General features: G+C 39.3%; 1 protein-coding gene across 2 annotated transcripts; it reads left to right on the forward strand.

Moving 5' to 3' along the window:
- Positions 1-2,156: 2,156 nt before the first annotated feature.
- Positions 2,157-4,931, forward strand: LOC117579790. Of its 2 annotated transcripts, XM_034265852.1 has the most exons (4): positions 2,157-3,041; positions 3,111-3,200; positions 3,255-4,603; positions 4,682-4,931. In XM_034265852.1, the coding sequence occupies exons 1-4, from the start codon at positions 2,525-2,527 to the stop codon at positions 4,754-4,756; spliced, it is 2,031 nt and encodes a 676-aa protein (XP_034121743.1). In that variant the 5' UTR covers positions 2,157-2,524; the 3' UTR covers positions 4,757-4,931. The 2 variants fall into 2 exon arrangements, with proteins under 2 accessions (XP_034121743.1, XP_034121742.1); XM_034265851.1 differs by having other exon boundaries at positions 2,164-3,041; positions 3,111-4,603.
- Positions 4,932-12,291: the final 7,360 nt, after the last annotated feature.

Raw genomic sequence — 12,291 nt, forward strand, 5'->3', positions numbered from 1 at the left:
TCCTATAGCATTGAGCATTAAGAACAGTGAAGTTTGACCGAGCTATTAAGTAATTAGAAAGAGAAGAGGGAGAACCAACTTCTTGAGATTTTTTAAATAGTCTTGATTTTAGATTTTTTAGACTGGATAACTCTTTGGTGAACCAAGGAGGTTTCGCAGATCTAGTCGGACATGAAAGTGGGACACACGTGTCCAAAATTGTGTCAAGTACATTGTAAAAAATGTTTGTGCCTTCAATGACGTCACTGCACAAGTACAGAGCGGACCAATCAAAATTTCGAATTAAGTTATTGAGCTTCGTAAACTCGGCTTTACGAAAGCAGCGGACGCGTTCAGATAGCCTACCCGCACGATCCGATACAGTAGGTCCAATATCTATCGACACTTCGAAAGTAGGATGATAGCAGTCTTCAGGTATAGTGAGCGGGAGTGCTCGTGTTAACAACGCTACGGTCGGATCCGAGACAAAGCACAGATCAAGCAATCGACCCAAGGAGTTTTTTACATGGTTGACTTGAGACAGGGACAGGTCTAATAAGCCATCAATAAACTCATGTCGTGACATGGGCACAAGGTTATTAGACTCGTTAACCGAAGACCAAACAGTACCTGGCAGGTTGAAATCCCCAAGAACTATCATATGATCTTTATCAGATAGCGAGGAAGAAACAGTTTTTAAGGAGGACAAATGCTGCTCGTATATTAAAACATCCGAAGTCGGTGGAATATACGAGCAAGTGACATAAATAGACTGGCCGGGAAGAATCAGTCTAACACAGAGGAATTCCAGGTCTTGTGAGACCTGGACTATGAAAAGTTCCGACGTAAAGTTAGAGTTTACTGCAATCAGAACCCCTCCTCCACGTCGAGACGAACGATCATTTCTATAAGTTGTGTACCGATCTGCCAAAACTTCGGAACTAAGAATGTCCGGCTTTAACCAGGTTTCGGTAAACAAAATAACATGGGATGACAATGTGAAACTATCCATAAAAAGAGTGCTCAGCTTACTACGTAAGCCGCGAGCATTTTGATAGGCTACAAAGAGGGAGGTTAGTTTTTTGACTGCAAGGAATTTCAGTGGGAAGAGGAGAATGGAGCGGAGGAGGAAGGACCACTGGCCTCACTACTAGGAAGAGTTATGGGGGGCCTATTTTTCTTCTTTGTTTGATTTGATTTTGTTTGTTTGATTCTTTTGTTTGATTTTGTTTTGTGAATCGAATAGTACCTTTGCTTTATATTAACGAGCTGAAAGTTTTTGCTAAGGCAACTTCGGCTCAAAAATTGACTTTTATTTCCGAAATTTTTTTATTTTCACTTTCTCTCCTAGATGTTTCTCCTACGAGCAGCTCCGTCCGTCTTGTTAATCGCCTGGATCTCAAAGTGCTCAAACTGTTACGAGTGTATTTCGCGAAAATCTGCTGTATCCAAAAATTGCAAGATAAAAGAAAACTAAAAACGCCATTCAGTAGTCAAATTTTAGGCCAGCCGATTCTCCATTGATTTTTATGAGCAATACCTTCAGGTGCATTACACATTCAGTTACAAAAATAGAGGACACATCTTTCCTGATCGTTTAAAAATCAAAAATTTCGTTAAAAATGCCGCAAAAAAACAAGTTTTTATATTTCAAAGCTTAATATTTCCCAGACGTTAAGCTAAGACCACAAAGTGTTGGGGTACACTTTTTAGCTGCATCAATCAGTTTTTTAAATAAGTTCTTTGCAACCAGATTCAGATACTTAAGTTATGTGAATAAACAAACCGCTACAGCTGAAAAAAACCTTAAAAAACCCGATTTTAACATTTCTTAAACAAAAGATCTGCCATAAAAAAACATAACAAAATTATCATTTGACCTTTTCTAAGCCCTATATCTTTCGTAAGAAGTTGGTTTAGTTCCTTTAGGTAAAATTGTGTCGGATAATATTATTGATCTTCCTGATAACCGAAGCAGGTCTAACCTAGAATTTGTACCACACAGTGCAAGAAAGTTAACCACGATATAGTTTATTGAATTATTTGCTTGTTTGCTTGTTTTCTTATCTATTTCCATGTATACATATGTATATGTACATATGTATGTATGCATGTATAAATATACCCCTGTTTGCCTGCAAATTGTGATTAACTCGATGATTAGCCCACTAACACGAGTAGGTATGTAGGAGTGTGGGCGAATAGTCTTAAATGCTCGAATTTTGAGTACCTTCAGCTCATATTTTTACAATTAAAATTATAAATCAAATCTTATGAACAAAAGTTTACCTTGGTTTTCGAAAGTTTTAATTACAACCCAATTCATTGTTTTCGTAGCCAACACATTTGTTAAAACCAGAGAAACCACAATCTACCCAACATTATAGGGTAGAAACATCTCGCCTATCAACTGTTGTGATGTGTCATTCGTCGATGAACGCTCAATGAGACGGACGTACATGATAATCGCGTTCTGTTAGTGCAATTAAACATAACTTTTAAAACATTGCTCTGTATATGATTGCGAGTGCGAGAAGTATTTAATATGATGAAACCACAGACATTAGCAGATCTCAGTCACTTTGATCTGTTTCGAATACTCGACTTTGTAAAGGCCAACTGCGATCCGAAGGACAAATCAGCCCCTTTCGACCAAGTAAATTACGCTGACCTATACAATTTTGCGGCCACTTGCAAGAGGCATCGCCGCATGTTACGGGACTGGTCTCTAGAAATGTATGAGCGGCTTGAAATCGAACTGCTCCAGGTGCAGGTTTATAAGAAACTGACCGTCAAGTTTAATGAAATTCACAGCGTACTAAAATGTGCTTCAAAGGCAAAGAAGCATTGGTACCTCGATGTATTTATCAGAGACATGTTGGGAAATCAGAATATTGAATGCATTGAACTAAGATACACACCAAGAAAATACCTAAAAAATCACGAGGAAATCTTTCAAAAAATATTAAGAGCGATACAAGGCAATTATCATCAAGAGGAGTCAATGAATCCCTATCCAAAAATCAGGAGCAAAGTAAAAGAGATAATTGTAAATATCGCAGGTGTGTTCTAGTACTTTTAGCAAAAATAAAAAATGTATACAAGTAACATGTATTTTTTCCGCATTTCAGACTGTGAGTTCTTTGGCCTGGGCCAGTTTCGAAACATTTCAAAGCTTCGTCTCACTGCCAGATTTGCCATGTTGGATCTTATAGAGTTCTGTAAGAACAACCAATCATTGTCAAGCTTGGAGCTGAACTCTTATCTGCACTCGGACCATGGAAAATTAACGTACATCGCTAATCACTGCCCGAAATTAAAAGAATTAAAATTCATGCTGAACGATAATGGATTGCTAAGAGATACGGAATATGTGAAGTTGGCAAATCTAGACAAGCTGCAGCAATTGGAAATCAGGAAACCCCCCAACCACATAACATTTGAAGCAGATATGAATATGGAAAAGTACTACGATTGTAAAAGACCTAGAATGGACACTGAATACGACGCCTTAATCATACCAGAGGGACCAAAGGAGGAAAACGTTCCCGTTAGGAACCTTCTCGCAGCTATTGCTGGCAGAAAAAGGCAAACACTGTCGCGATTGATCTTGAAGTTTGAAATAGATGATAAATTGGCTCAAACCATCGGGAAAATCCAGAGTCTAAGACTCCTGGAATGCGGAATCTACGATCAAGGATGTATTCGACATTTGGCAAAGCTCGAAAATCTTAAGAAACTGAGCTTGCTGAACAAGGGCCATCTGATTTCAGTAGGGGTCATAGAGCTACTAACCAGACATATAACTGTCACGAGTTTCGATACACAAATTTTTTTCAGCTCTCGGGGAACTCTTAGCATAGTTTCAAATGATCCAAACCTTTTTCGGGACCTAGATTTTGCACTTCTTTTGAAAATGCAAAATTTAAAGTGTCTTTTTGTTAGCTCCACTATGCTTAAAACAATGAACCATATTTGGCCATCTTTCTTGGAAAATGGAATTGAGATCAAAAGCAACCAAGTTTGTCTATCGTTTGATATTAGGTCAACATGTCTTTGTATTATAATGGACAGTGATGCTAAAGTCAAGTTCCCACTTCCAGTAGTCAAGAATCTTAGATCATTTCGAATGATCTCCCTGGGAGAGCCCCGGTCACCACTTCTGAACTCCCTGGCAACACACTACTCGACAACGCTGCTGGAAGTTCACATTTGTTTGCCGTATACCCTTTTTGAATGTCCTACAAGCGAATACCTTGACGAAGAAGATGTCGCTGCCCTTGCGCAGATAACCTCACTCCGAAGGGTTTCCTGTGTGTTACAAAAACTGAAATTCGTTCAGCCATTTGAACAGCTGAGGGAGCTAGAGAGCCTGGTAGTTTTATCTGGTCATGATCCAAGGAAAGTCGAATACGGAAGGTGGATCAATCCCATTCTGATATTGTGCCCAAAACTGGAGCATTTTTATATCACTCTGAAGGGTCTACATCTGCCCCCTAACAGATTACCAAAGAAGTTCTTTTATCATCTCTATAGTGCACTAAATAGCAGCAGGGTCGGTATCTCGCATAAGTTAAAATTCTGCCTGGCTTCAAGCACCGACTTTAAATTAACGCAAAAACAGGTGAGTGGCATCATTAGATGCAAAGCTATTTGAGTATTTACTGATTTGTTGCAAAATAAACTTGAATTCGTCTTTCAGATAAGGCAGACTGAAAATATGAAGTACTGTACGGTTCAGACCACATATGTAGAGAACGATCACTTCTTTGATTAAGAAAATTTAATTTCATAATATATTTTACCGGGACTTTAGTTTAAGCTTTCTTTAACCAGTTTTCCCTTTTCCAAACCAGTCGTTCAAGCAAGCATATGATTTTAATACTAGCATTTGAAAAATTGCATAAAATCAGAATCTAATAAATGGAAAAAGTCATAGATTATACTCATAATAGACCTGAATTGTTATTCAGACAATTCATTAAATTCAATTTTCAGCTTACTCGCCCTCCTACTACTAGTTGGAAAAACAAGATTAAAGGCGACCTGAAGAACTCCTGCAACAGGCCGAATGACAGCTTAACTAATAATTATATACACGGGGTGTTTAAACAACGAAAATTGGACGGAAGGTTTCGCCTTGTCGAGAACTGAAAAGGTGATCGATCAGGCTTTTCGTTATTTTTCACGTTTAGAACAAACTGACATCGCATTGCTTTGAGCTGCCTGTTGGAAACGGTTTTAAATTCCAATCGCAATTTTTAAGCAAGCTTCAAATTGAGTACTACGCATTGAATAGACAACAGCTGGCTCTTGCCATTAGATTGTCCTGTGTGCGGTGTTGAAAGTACCTCGGGCGCTAGGCTCGGGTGAAATGCAAATTGCGTTTACTCGTATGCTGCATGTTCCGGATGTGACGTGAGTGCAATGTGCAAACTAAGCAACGACCAGTCTCTGTTTTATTTACGCACTGGAAACTCGTTGAAAGTAGACACAATCAAGTGTATAGACGAAGAGACAGGGAGAGTGACAGGCAATGAATGCTAAATTATCTAGGCCGAGTGCATTAGTTCCCAACAGAGAGACAGAGAGACGGATAGACGGATAGACAGACCACAGTGGCATAATTTGTCAGCTGTCGGACAATTTTGTGAGACTGCTGCTAATTAAATATGCCAGAATATTAAATGCCAGCAGACTCGCAAAGTACTTGAGTACTTGTGCAAACAGCAGGCCAGACACAACTAAACAATATGAAAGTCAATCCTAAAGAAGGAAAATGTCGGCTCTCTCCGCCCAAAGAATGCCGGAATCAAGCCAGACAATACAACACTGCCCACCTAATCAGACGATGTCAATGGGTGCACTCAGCTGTGTCTGGGGCAGTTTTTTGATGTTTCATACTCGTATTGGTTTTGTGGCTTGCACATTTGTCATTAATTTACGGATAGGCCTGATGCTGCAGCTGGCACCCAGGAGTGATTAATACCAGCTAATGTGACATGGAACAAAATATGACAGGCTCTGACCGCAATGCTCTCATTGGGTCATTGGAAATCAAATGTCAGCTTAATCTCACCTTCAATCCTTAATAACTATATGCGTATTTAATATCTCTGCAACGCATCTCAGCATCCGTATCTGCTTCCTTCTTTAATTCAACCTTGCCATGGATCATGGCATTTATTTGCACCTCAATTTACTTTAACTCTAACAAAAATCTTAGAATTCCACAAATTCTAGATGGGAGACTAGTCCATACACATTTATTTCCTCGAAAATTCAGGCCAACTCTTATTAAAATGAGGATAAGTGCTTAAATATGGCGTGTTTCTAGGCTGGGATAGTCTTTATAGTTTTACAGTTTAGAGGCACAAAGATGTCAGTTGTCTACAGGTATCACTTCTGACCCAGTAAACAGCACGGAGTAGGGATGAGAACGAAGTAAAAACTACACTAATATTGTATTTCTTAGCATTTATAAAGGGCAGATGATAAGTGTAGGCTGTACCTATAACATCTAAAAATTACTCTAGAATATAACAAGAAATAGAAGACTTATTATAGAAACTTGCAATTAGGAAAGATTGGAGTCGAATGCCGTCAAAGGGAATATGAGTATTGTGCTATAGGGCACACCACATTAAAAAAAAACAGTGCGCCTTTCACTTTAGTGTAAAATAGCATCTAGTTCAAACAAGAACTTAGCTTGACTTTATTTAACTAGAGTCATCAATGCATACAAATAAAATCGAAAAAGAAATATCTGACAAGTCAACTGAACCTGTAGGCTTATTGAACATCCCTTTCAGGTAAAATTCAATTAGCCGTATGGCTTAGTGTTCGCCATCCGCCATGCCAATTATCTTACCTTTCTGTGCAACCAATTAGCCGTTTTATGCAAGCGGGCCACTGACTAACACTTAAACGTTTCTGAAACTGAAACTTCAAACCGCTGCTCCCAGCCATCTTCACAGAGCCTCAGAGCCGGGACTGATGAGGATGTCGATGCCTTTAACCATAAACCAATTACTCGACGTCCCAAAAGGGAGCCTCCTGTTGCCTTGTCAATTAATTGGATTATTTATGTGTATTTTGATGGAAACAAATCGCAATCAATTTTCGTGTGTGTGTGTGTGATTGGCTCGGCTTGGGCTCGAACGAAGCTGGGGTAAATTGTGTAGGCCAAACTTGTCAAACCAAAGGCTGGCAATATCATTTATAATAAAAAACGAGTAGGGACGTTTGTGAGACGCTTCGTACCGTCACAACTTGTAAGTACCCGGTACTCAGTACAACATCTGTACCTTAGCGGATTTGATCAAATTTTACATTTTTTCTTCATCTGTCATCTACATCTACAACACTTCTCACGCCAACCCGCTCCTTTAGCTCGCTCCCCTTCCTTAGACCCACACACACACTCTGCAGAGGCGGAGGCAGCGCCCGCACACAACAAAAAAACGAGAATTGACGTGTGAGACGCTTCTTACGCGTCACAACTTTTATACCCGGCACTCAGTACTACATCTGCACCTTGTTTTGGCAATTTTTAAATATTTTCTTCATCTGTCATCTACATCTACAACACTTCTCAGTCCCTTCCCTACGGACTGGCGTTTATAGTTTTCTTTTATCTTCAAAATTGTACCTGTGGGAGACTTTCGCGCTTTGTGGGGGCGGAAGGGGGCTCGTCTCATGTTTGAAATACACTTGTAACAGAGTGAGCATACAGAAGTCTGGATGCAAAACTTGGTTGCCCTATCTTTAGGTCTCTAGTACTCAGCGCTCATAAGGACGGACAGGCGGACGGTCGGACAGACGTACGGACAGACAGACATGGCTCTATTGACTCGGCTATTTATGCTGATCAAGAATATATATACTTTATGGGGTCGGACACGTTTCATTCTGTGCGTTACAAACATCCGTTATTCCCGTTAAATACAATAACCCTATTTACTCTTCGAGAATCGTGTATAAAAAGAATCTGAAATGAACCAAATGACTTTACAATATACTATGTTGTACTACAAAATCTAGGTTATTCCTATGCAATGTGATTTTGGAACTGCATGGAAATCTTTCGGGGGAAAATTCTCTAATGTCAATAATGACATTAGGTAATACTGTCAACGTCTTTTTACTGCCAAGAAAAACCTAGAACCAAGCCATCAAATGCTGATGAGTGGGAATCCACCAGACCTCAGACAGAACTGGATACGACACTGCGGTCCTTGTGTTCGATAAATGTCATCAAGTTGGGCAAGTTTTAATTGAAACACTTCGGCAAGTTGTGCATCTTGTCACGGAGAGCATCAAACAATTTTAGTACAATAAAGTACACAAAATTTTAAATTTTTCGAAATATTTACAAAACTGTCTGATGAAAGATTTGCATCGCCTTCCATTGGCTTTACTTCTACTTCTACTTCCCCATACTGATGCACGTCAAGCCAGCAAACTTCGACTTCGGCTAGCGTCACCACATCCTCCCAGCCCTTTCGGGCAAAGCAGTCGCTTCAGGCCAGAAGACGATGTAAGTTAAGACTGTATAGTGTGAGAAGGTCACAGTTGTTTGGGTCCTTGTCACACAATGCCATTACTTTCTCAAGTTCTCAATCAACAGACACAGGACAATACATTTCCTGCTTTTTAAGAACAAGTTAATTAATGTCAAACGATTTCGGAACTTTAGGGAATATTTCTTAAAGCGCTTTTCAGTCAAGGCACTGGCCAGAATGCTTTCAGTAATGCTATCAAAGACAAGAAACCAAAAACTCTAATCCGTAGAACTCAAATATGGTAGAGTCACCAAGTAAAATGTTGATGAACAACAAAAAATGTTCTAACATGACAAAGAGAAAGAAGCTTTTACAGATACTCGTAGACTGAGTTTGACATAAATGAAAAAAGTTTAACCAGCAAACAGGAGGCGGCAATCTAAAATATAAACAATAATATCCTATTCCCTTCACCACATCCGACCCAAAGACACAATGGATGAAGCGTGGCCAACTCCTGACCCAAACTTTTTCTTCGCCCATCCCCGACACCCCTGCAGGACCACTTCCGCTCATTCGTGGCACTCGCTTGACGGCTTTGTGCCCACACTTGATGTATTTCCGACGCCAATAGTTGCCATTTTGTTTTCCTTGGGTCTGTCTATGTGGCCGTCCCTGTCTATTCGTAAACACTGATTATAGTCAGTAATATAATTATATGTTCTACTCCTCGCTACTACCCACTGTCGCTTATCGCCAAATGAAAAGTAAATCTGTTCTTTCACAAATTTGCCCAACAGGTAAAACATTTTATTTATTCAATTTTTCTCTTGTTGCTGCCCGCAGCATTTTCTAATTATAAATTGTTGGGGGCTTTAAGTGAAAAATTATGCCAAATTGTTTCTGACAGATTTCATTAACAGTTCGGAGTTTCGCATAATTGAAAGTATCGTTCCCCCAAACGCCAAGCCGCCAACCTCCTCCACAATAATCAGAAATGTTTTTACTCTTAACTTTTTCCGGATGCAACCCTGGGGGAAACTAATAAAGACGTGTGAGAGTTTTTCTGCTCAAACATAAATACATTTTCTTTAAAAATATTTATTTTGTGTTTGTATTTTTATTTTGTGTATGGAAATAAGTATTTAATGTGCTTCAGATAAACTTTTCTGCTCTGTTATATCAAAGGAAACAAAACATTTCGCTGCCAGTTCTTGAGCGGAATTCGAGCGGAATTGAACTCCCTTAGAGTTTAAGAGTTGTGTCGACCGTGGATAAGAAATTGAAATGGATTTTCCGCCTTTACATCTTCCAACTCCAAGCAATAGTCGTTCAGTGGTAGTATTCCTGCTGAACCCATTCTGCTAAATACTACTACGCTGTGTAACATTGCTGTTGTCAAATCTATTACTATAATCAGATAAGATAAGAGTAAATCGTATTCAAAATAAGCCAGAAACGCTAGATTTAATTATTCGTTATTTTTAGCAGGTTAGGTTTTTTGAACAATTCTTTATGCAAGCAGCTGAACGCTATTGCAACTTATCGACTGAAAAAGCAAATGCTCTGTTTGTGCTAAAGACATATCCGATTAGGGTTGTCCACCCTTAAAATTTTTCTTTAATTCTAGAGGGTATAGGACGCATGACACATAACATTTTTGTCATATATCCCTTCGCCCAGTGTAAAGCTATAAACCGTATTTGGCGTAGGCATCTTCGTGTTTAGCTACACACACAAGCGCACTGCACTGGATGGGTGTTTTCTACAGCAAACAATGCCAAGAAAAGGAAAAGGGACTGATTTGAGCCGGAATAAAAGTAAATCTCGAAGCTTGGTAAATGGAAGATCCGAAAGAACCGAAGAACAAATCCAGCAACAAAATACTGATGAAGTTAGAATTTAGAGTTAGAAGATACACGAGCTGAACGCAATAAAGTAATAAGATTTAAACAACGACAATCATGCCGTTTCACAGTCAACAACGACCACAGGTACATCGAGCATTCATTCCTGCGTCTAGCATTCCAGTATGATCCCGATATTGAATATTATGCTCATTCAAAAGTGGTATTTGGTGCTATGGACAAGGAATGTGCGCATTTTCATGCTCTGAATGACAACAAAAATGAGCCAGCTGATACACTACCTGAACCATTGAACGGTTTACTTATCTGCGCGGATCCAGATTCTAACGTGTTCCTGAAGTCAAATCGAACATTCAATTCATGCTTTTAAATGATATCGTTCCGAGCAACAGAAATAGTTCGAAATACTAATGCAAATGTTCAACAATACAATTGTACATTCAAAATCAGAGGCCAAGTTTATCATAAAATGGGCTCATTGATGTCAATGCCAAACGAACCACATACATTTTTAAAATTTTTCTTCATGGGAGGCGAGGATTACGGAAGCGCGTGAATGCACGTTGTGATTCATTTTATGCCAGACGCATCGTCAGCGAGCTGGATGCTATGCTCTTTTGAACGAGCACAACGAATTGTTGAAAATATTCTTACACACTTACAATAAGTAAGCTATTTTTTGTCTACACTAGAAATTACTTAAAAATTATTTATATGGCAAAACAACGTTTTCCGGGTCCGACTTGTATTCTTATAAACATAAGGAACTTTATAAGCACTTCATCTTCTCGAATGGTGATTTCATCAATATACTTAGTCGTTACCGGAAGACTTTGCATCATGTTCTGAATGGCAATGAAAACTAAATGCGAAAAGAGTTACGAATTCATCCAATTGCACTGTTCACATATTAAAATGTTTCATGTTTATACGCTTAACGGACATTTTAAAATTCTATAAATATTAAAAAATATCAACAGGCCAGGATAAACTCACACACAGAAACATACACATACCTGTGCTTAAATACCTACATATGTATGTACATATGTATGTATGTATATGGGCACATTTGTGGGACACACACACACATTAAGTTTTATTGGCATGGCACTACTACTGACCTACTTTATATACACCTGAGATGGCTCGGCACACACACTTGGACAGCATACACCTGCTGAAACCCCCACATACCCGTTAATACATGGATACATACATAGGGAATACGAAGACAAGAATGGGGGCAAAGGTGGCACTGCAGGCGCGCTTTGATCTATGGCCTGGCTGGCATTTTCCTTTTCCGCGAAGGTCTTTGCCAGCCACAGGTATGAAACTTTTCAGCGGCCCACAACCAGCACGAAGAGCAGAAAGTAATTTCTCCATTTTCCACGTTAATTAAATTAACGAACAAAACACCCAACCTTAAAGTGTATATAGTGTCTATATTATACACTGAAAACTGAAAATTACTGTAGGCTGGAGATGTTGGTGCGAACAGCGATTGCAGACAAGGAAGACTCCTCTAGGACTATTGATCTACAGCAGAGTGCCAGAGGTTGCTAAATTTCAATTTATATCGCATTTTATATAATTTTTATAGATTTTTCGTTTTGTGTCACGGAACCCTCATTAAAATGCAACCAAAGAAATCATGTTAAATAATTCAAAGCCGCAGAGTATTTCATAAATACATATGTTTCAGATGGAATTGGGTAGTGAGTACGCCGACGTATCTTCTAGTCAAAGTGCGTGTTTGGGATGAATTATCAAGTGTTGTTGACACAAACATCCACCCGCTCACATAATCGTAGATGTCCTCCTGCAGGACGAGCCGGGAGCGTAAGCGCTGCAACAGAGCTTACGTAAATTGAAAGTGTGCGCGGGCGTGTCATAAGAACAGCTTTTCCCACTCCTCGCTCAAACACTCTTGTTTGTGC

The sequence above is a fragment of the Drosophila guanche genome, unplaced genomic scaffold (assembly GCF_900245975.1).
Source record: "Drosophila guanche unplaced genomic scaffold, DGUA_6, whole genome shotgun sequence".
NCBI classification, from domain to species: Eukaryota; Metazoa; Arthropoda; class Insecta; order Diptera; family Drosophilidae; genus Drosophila; species Drosophila guanche.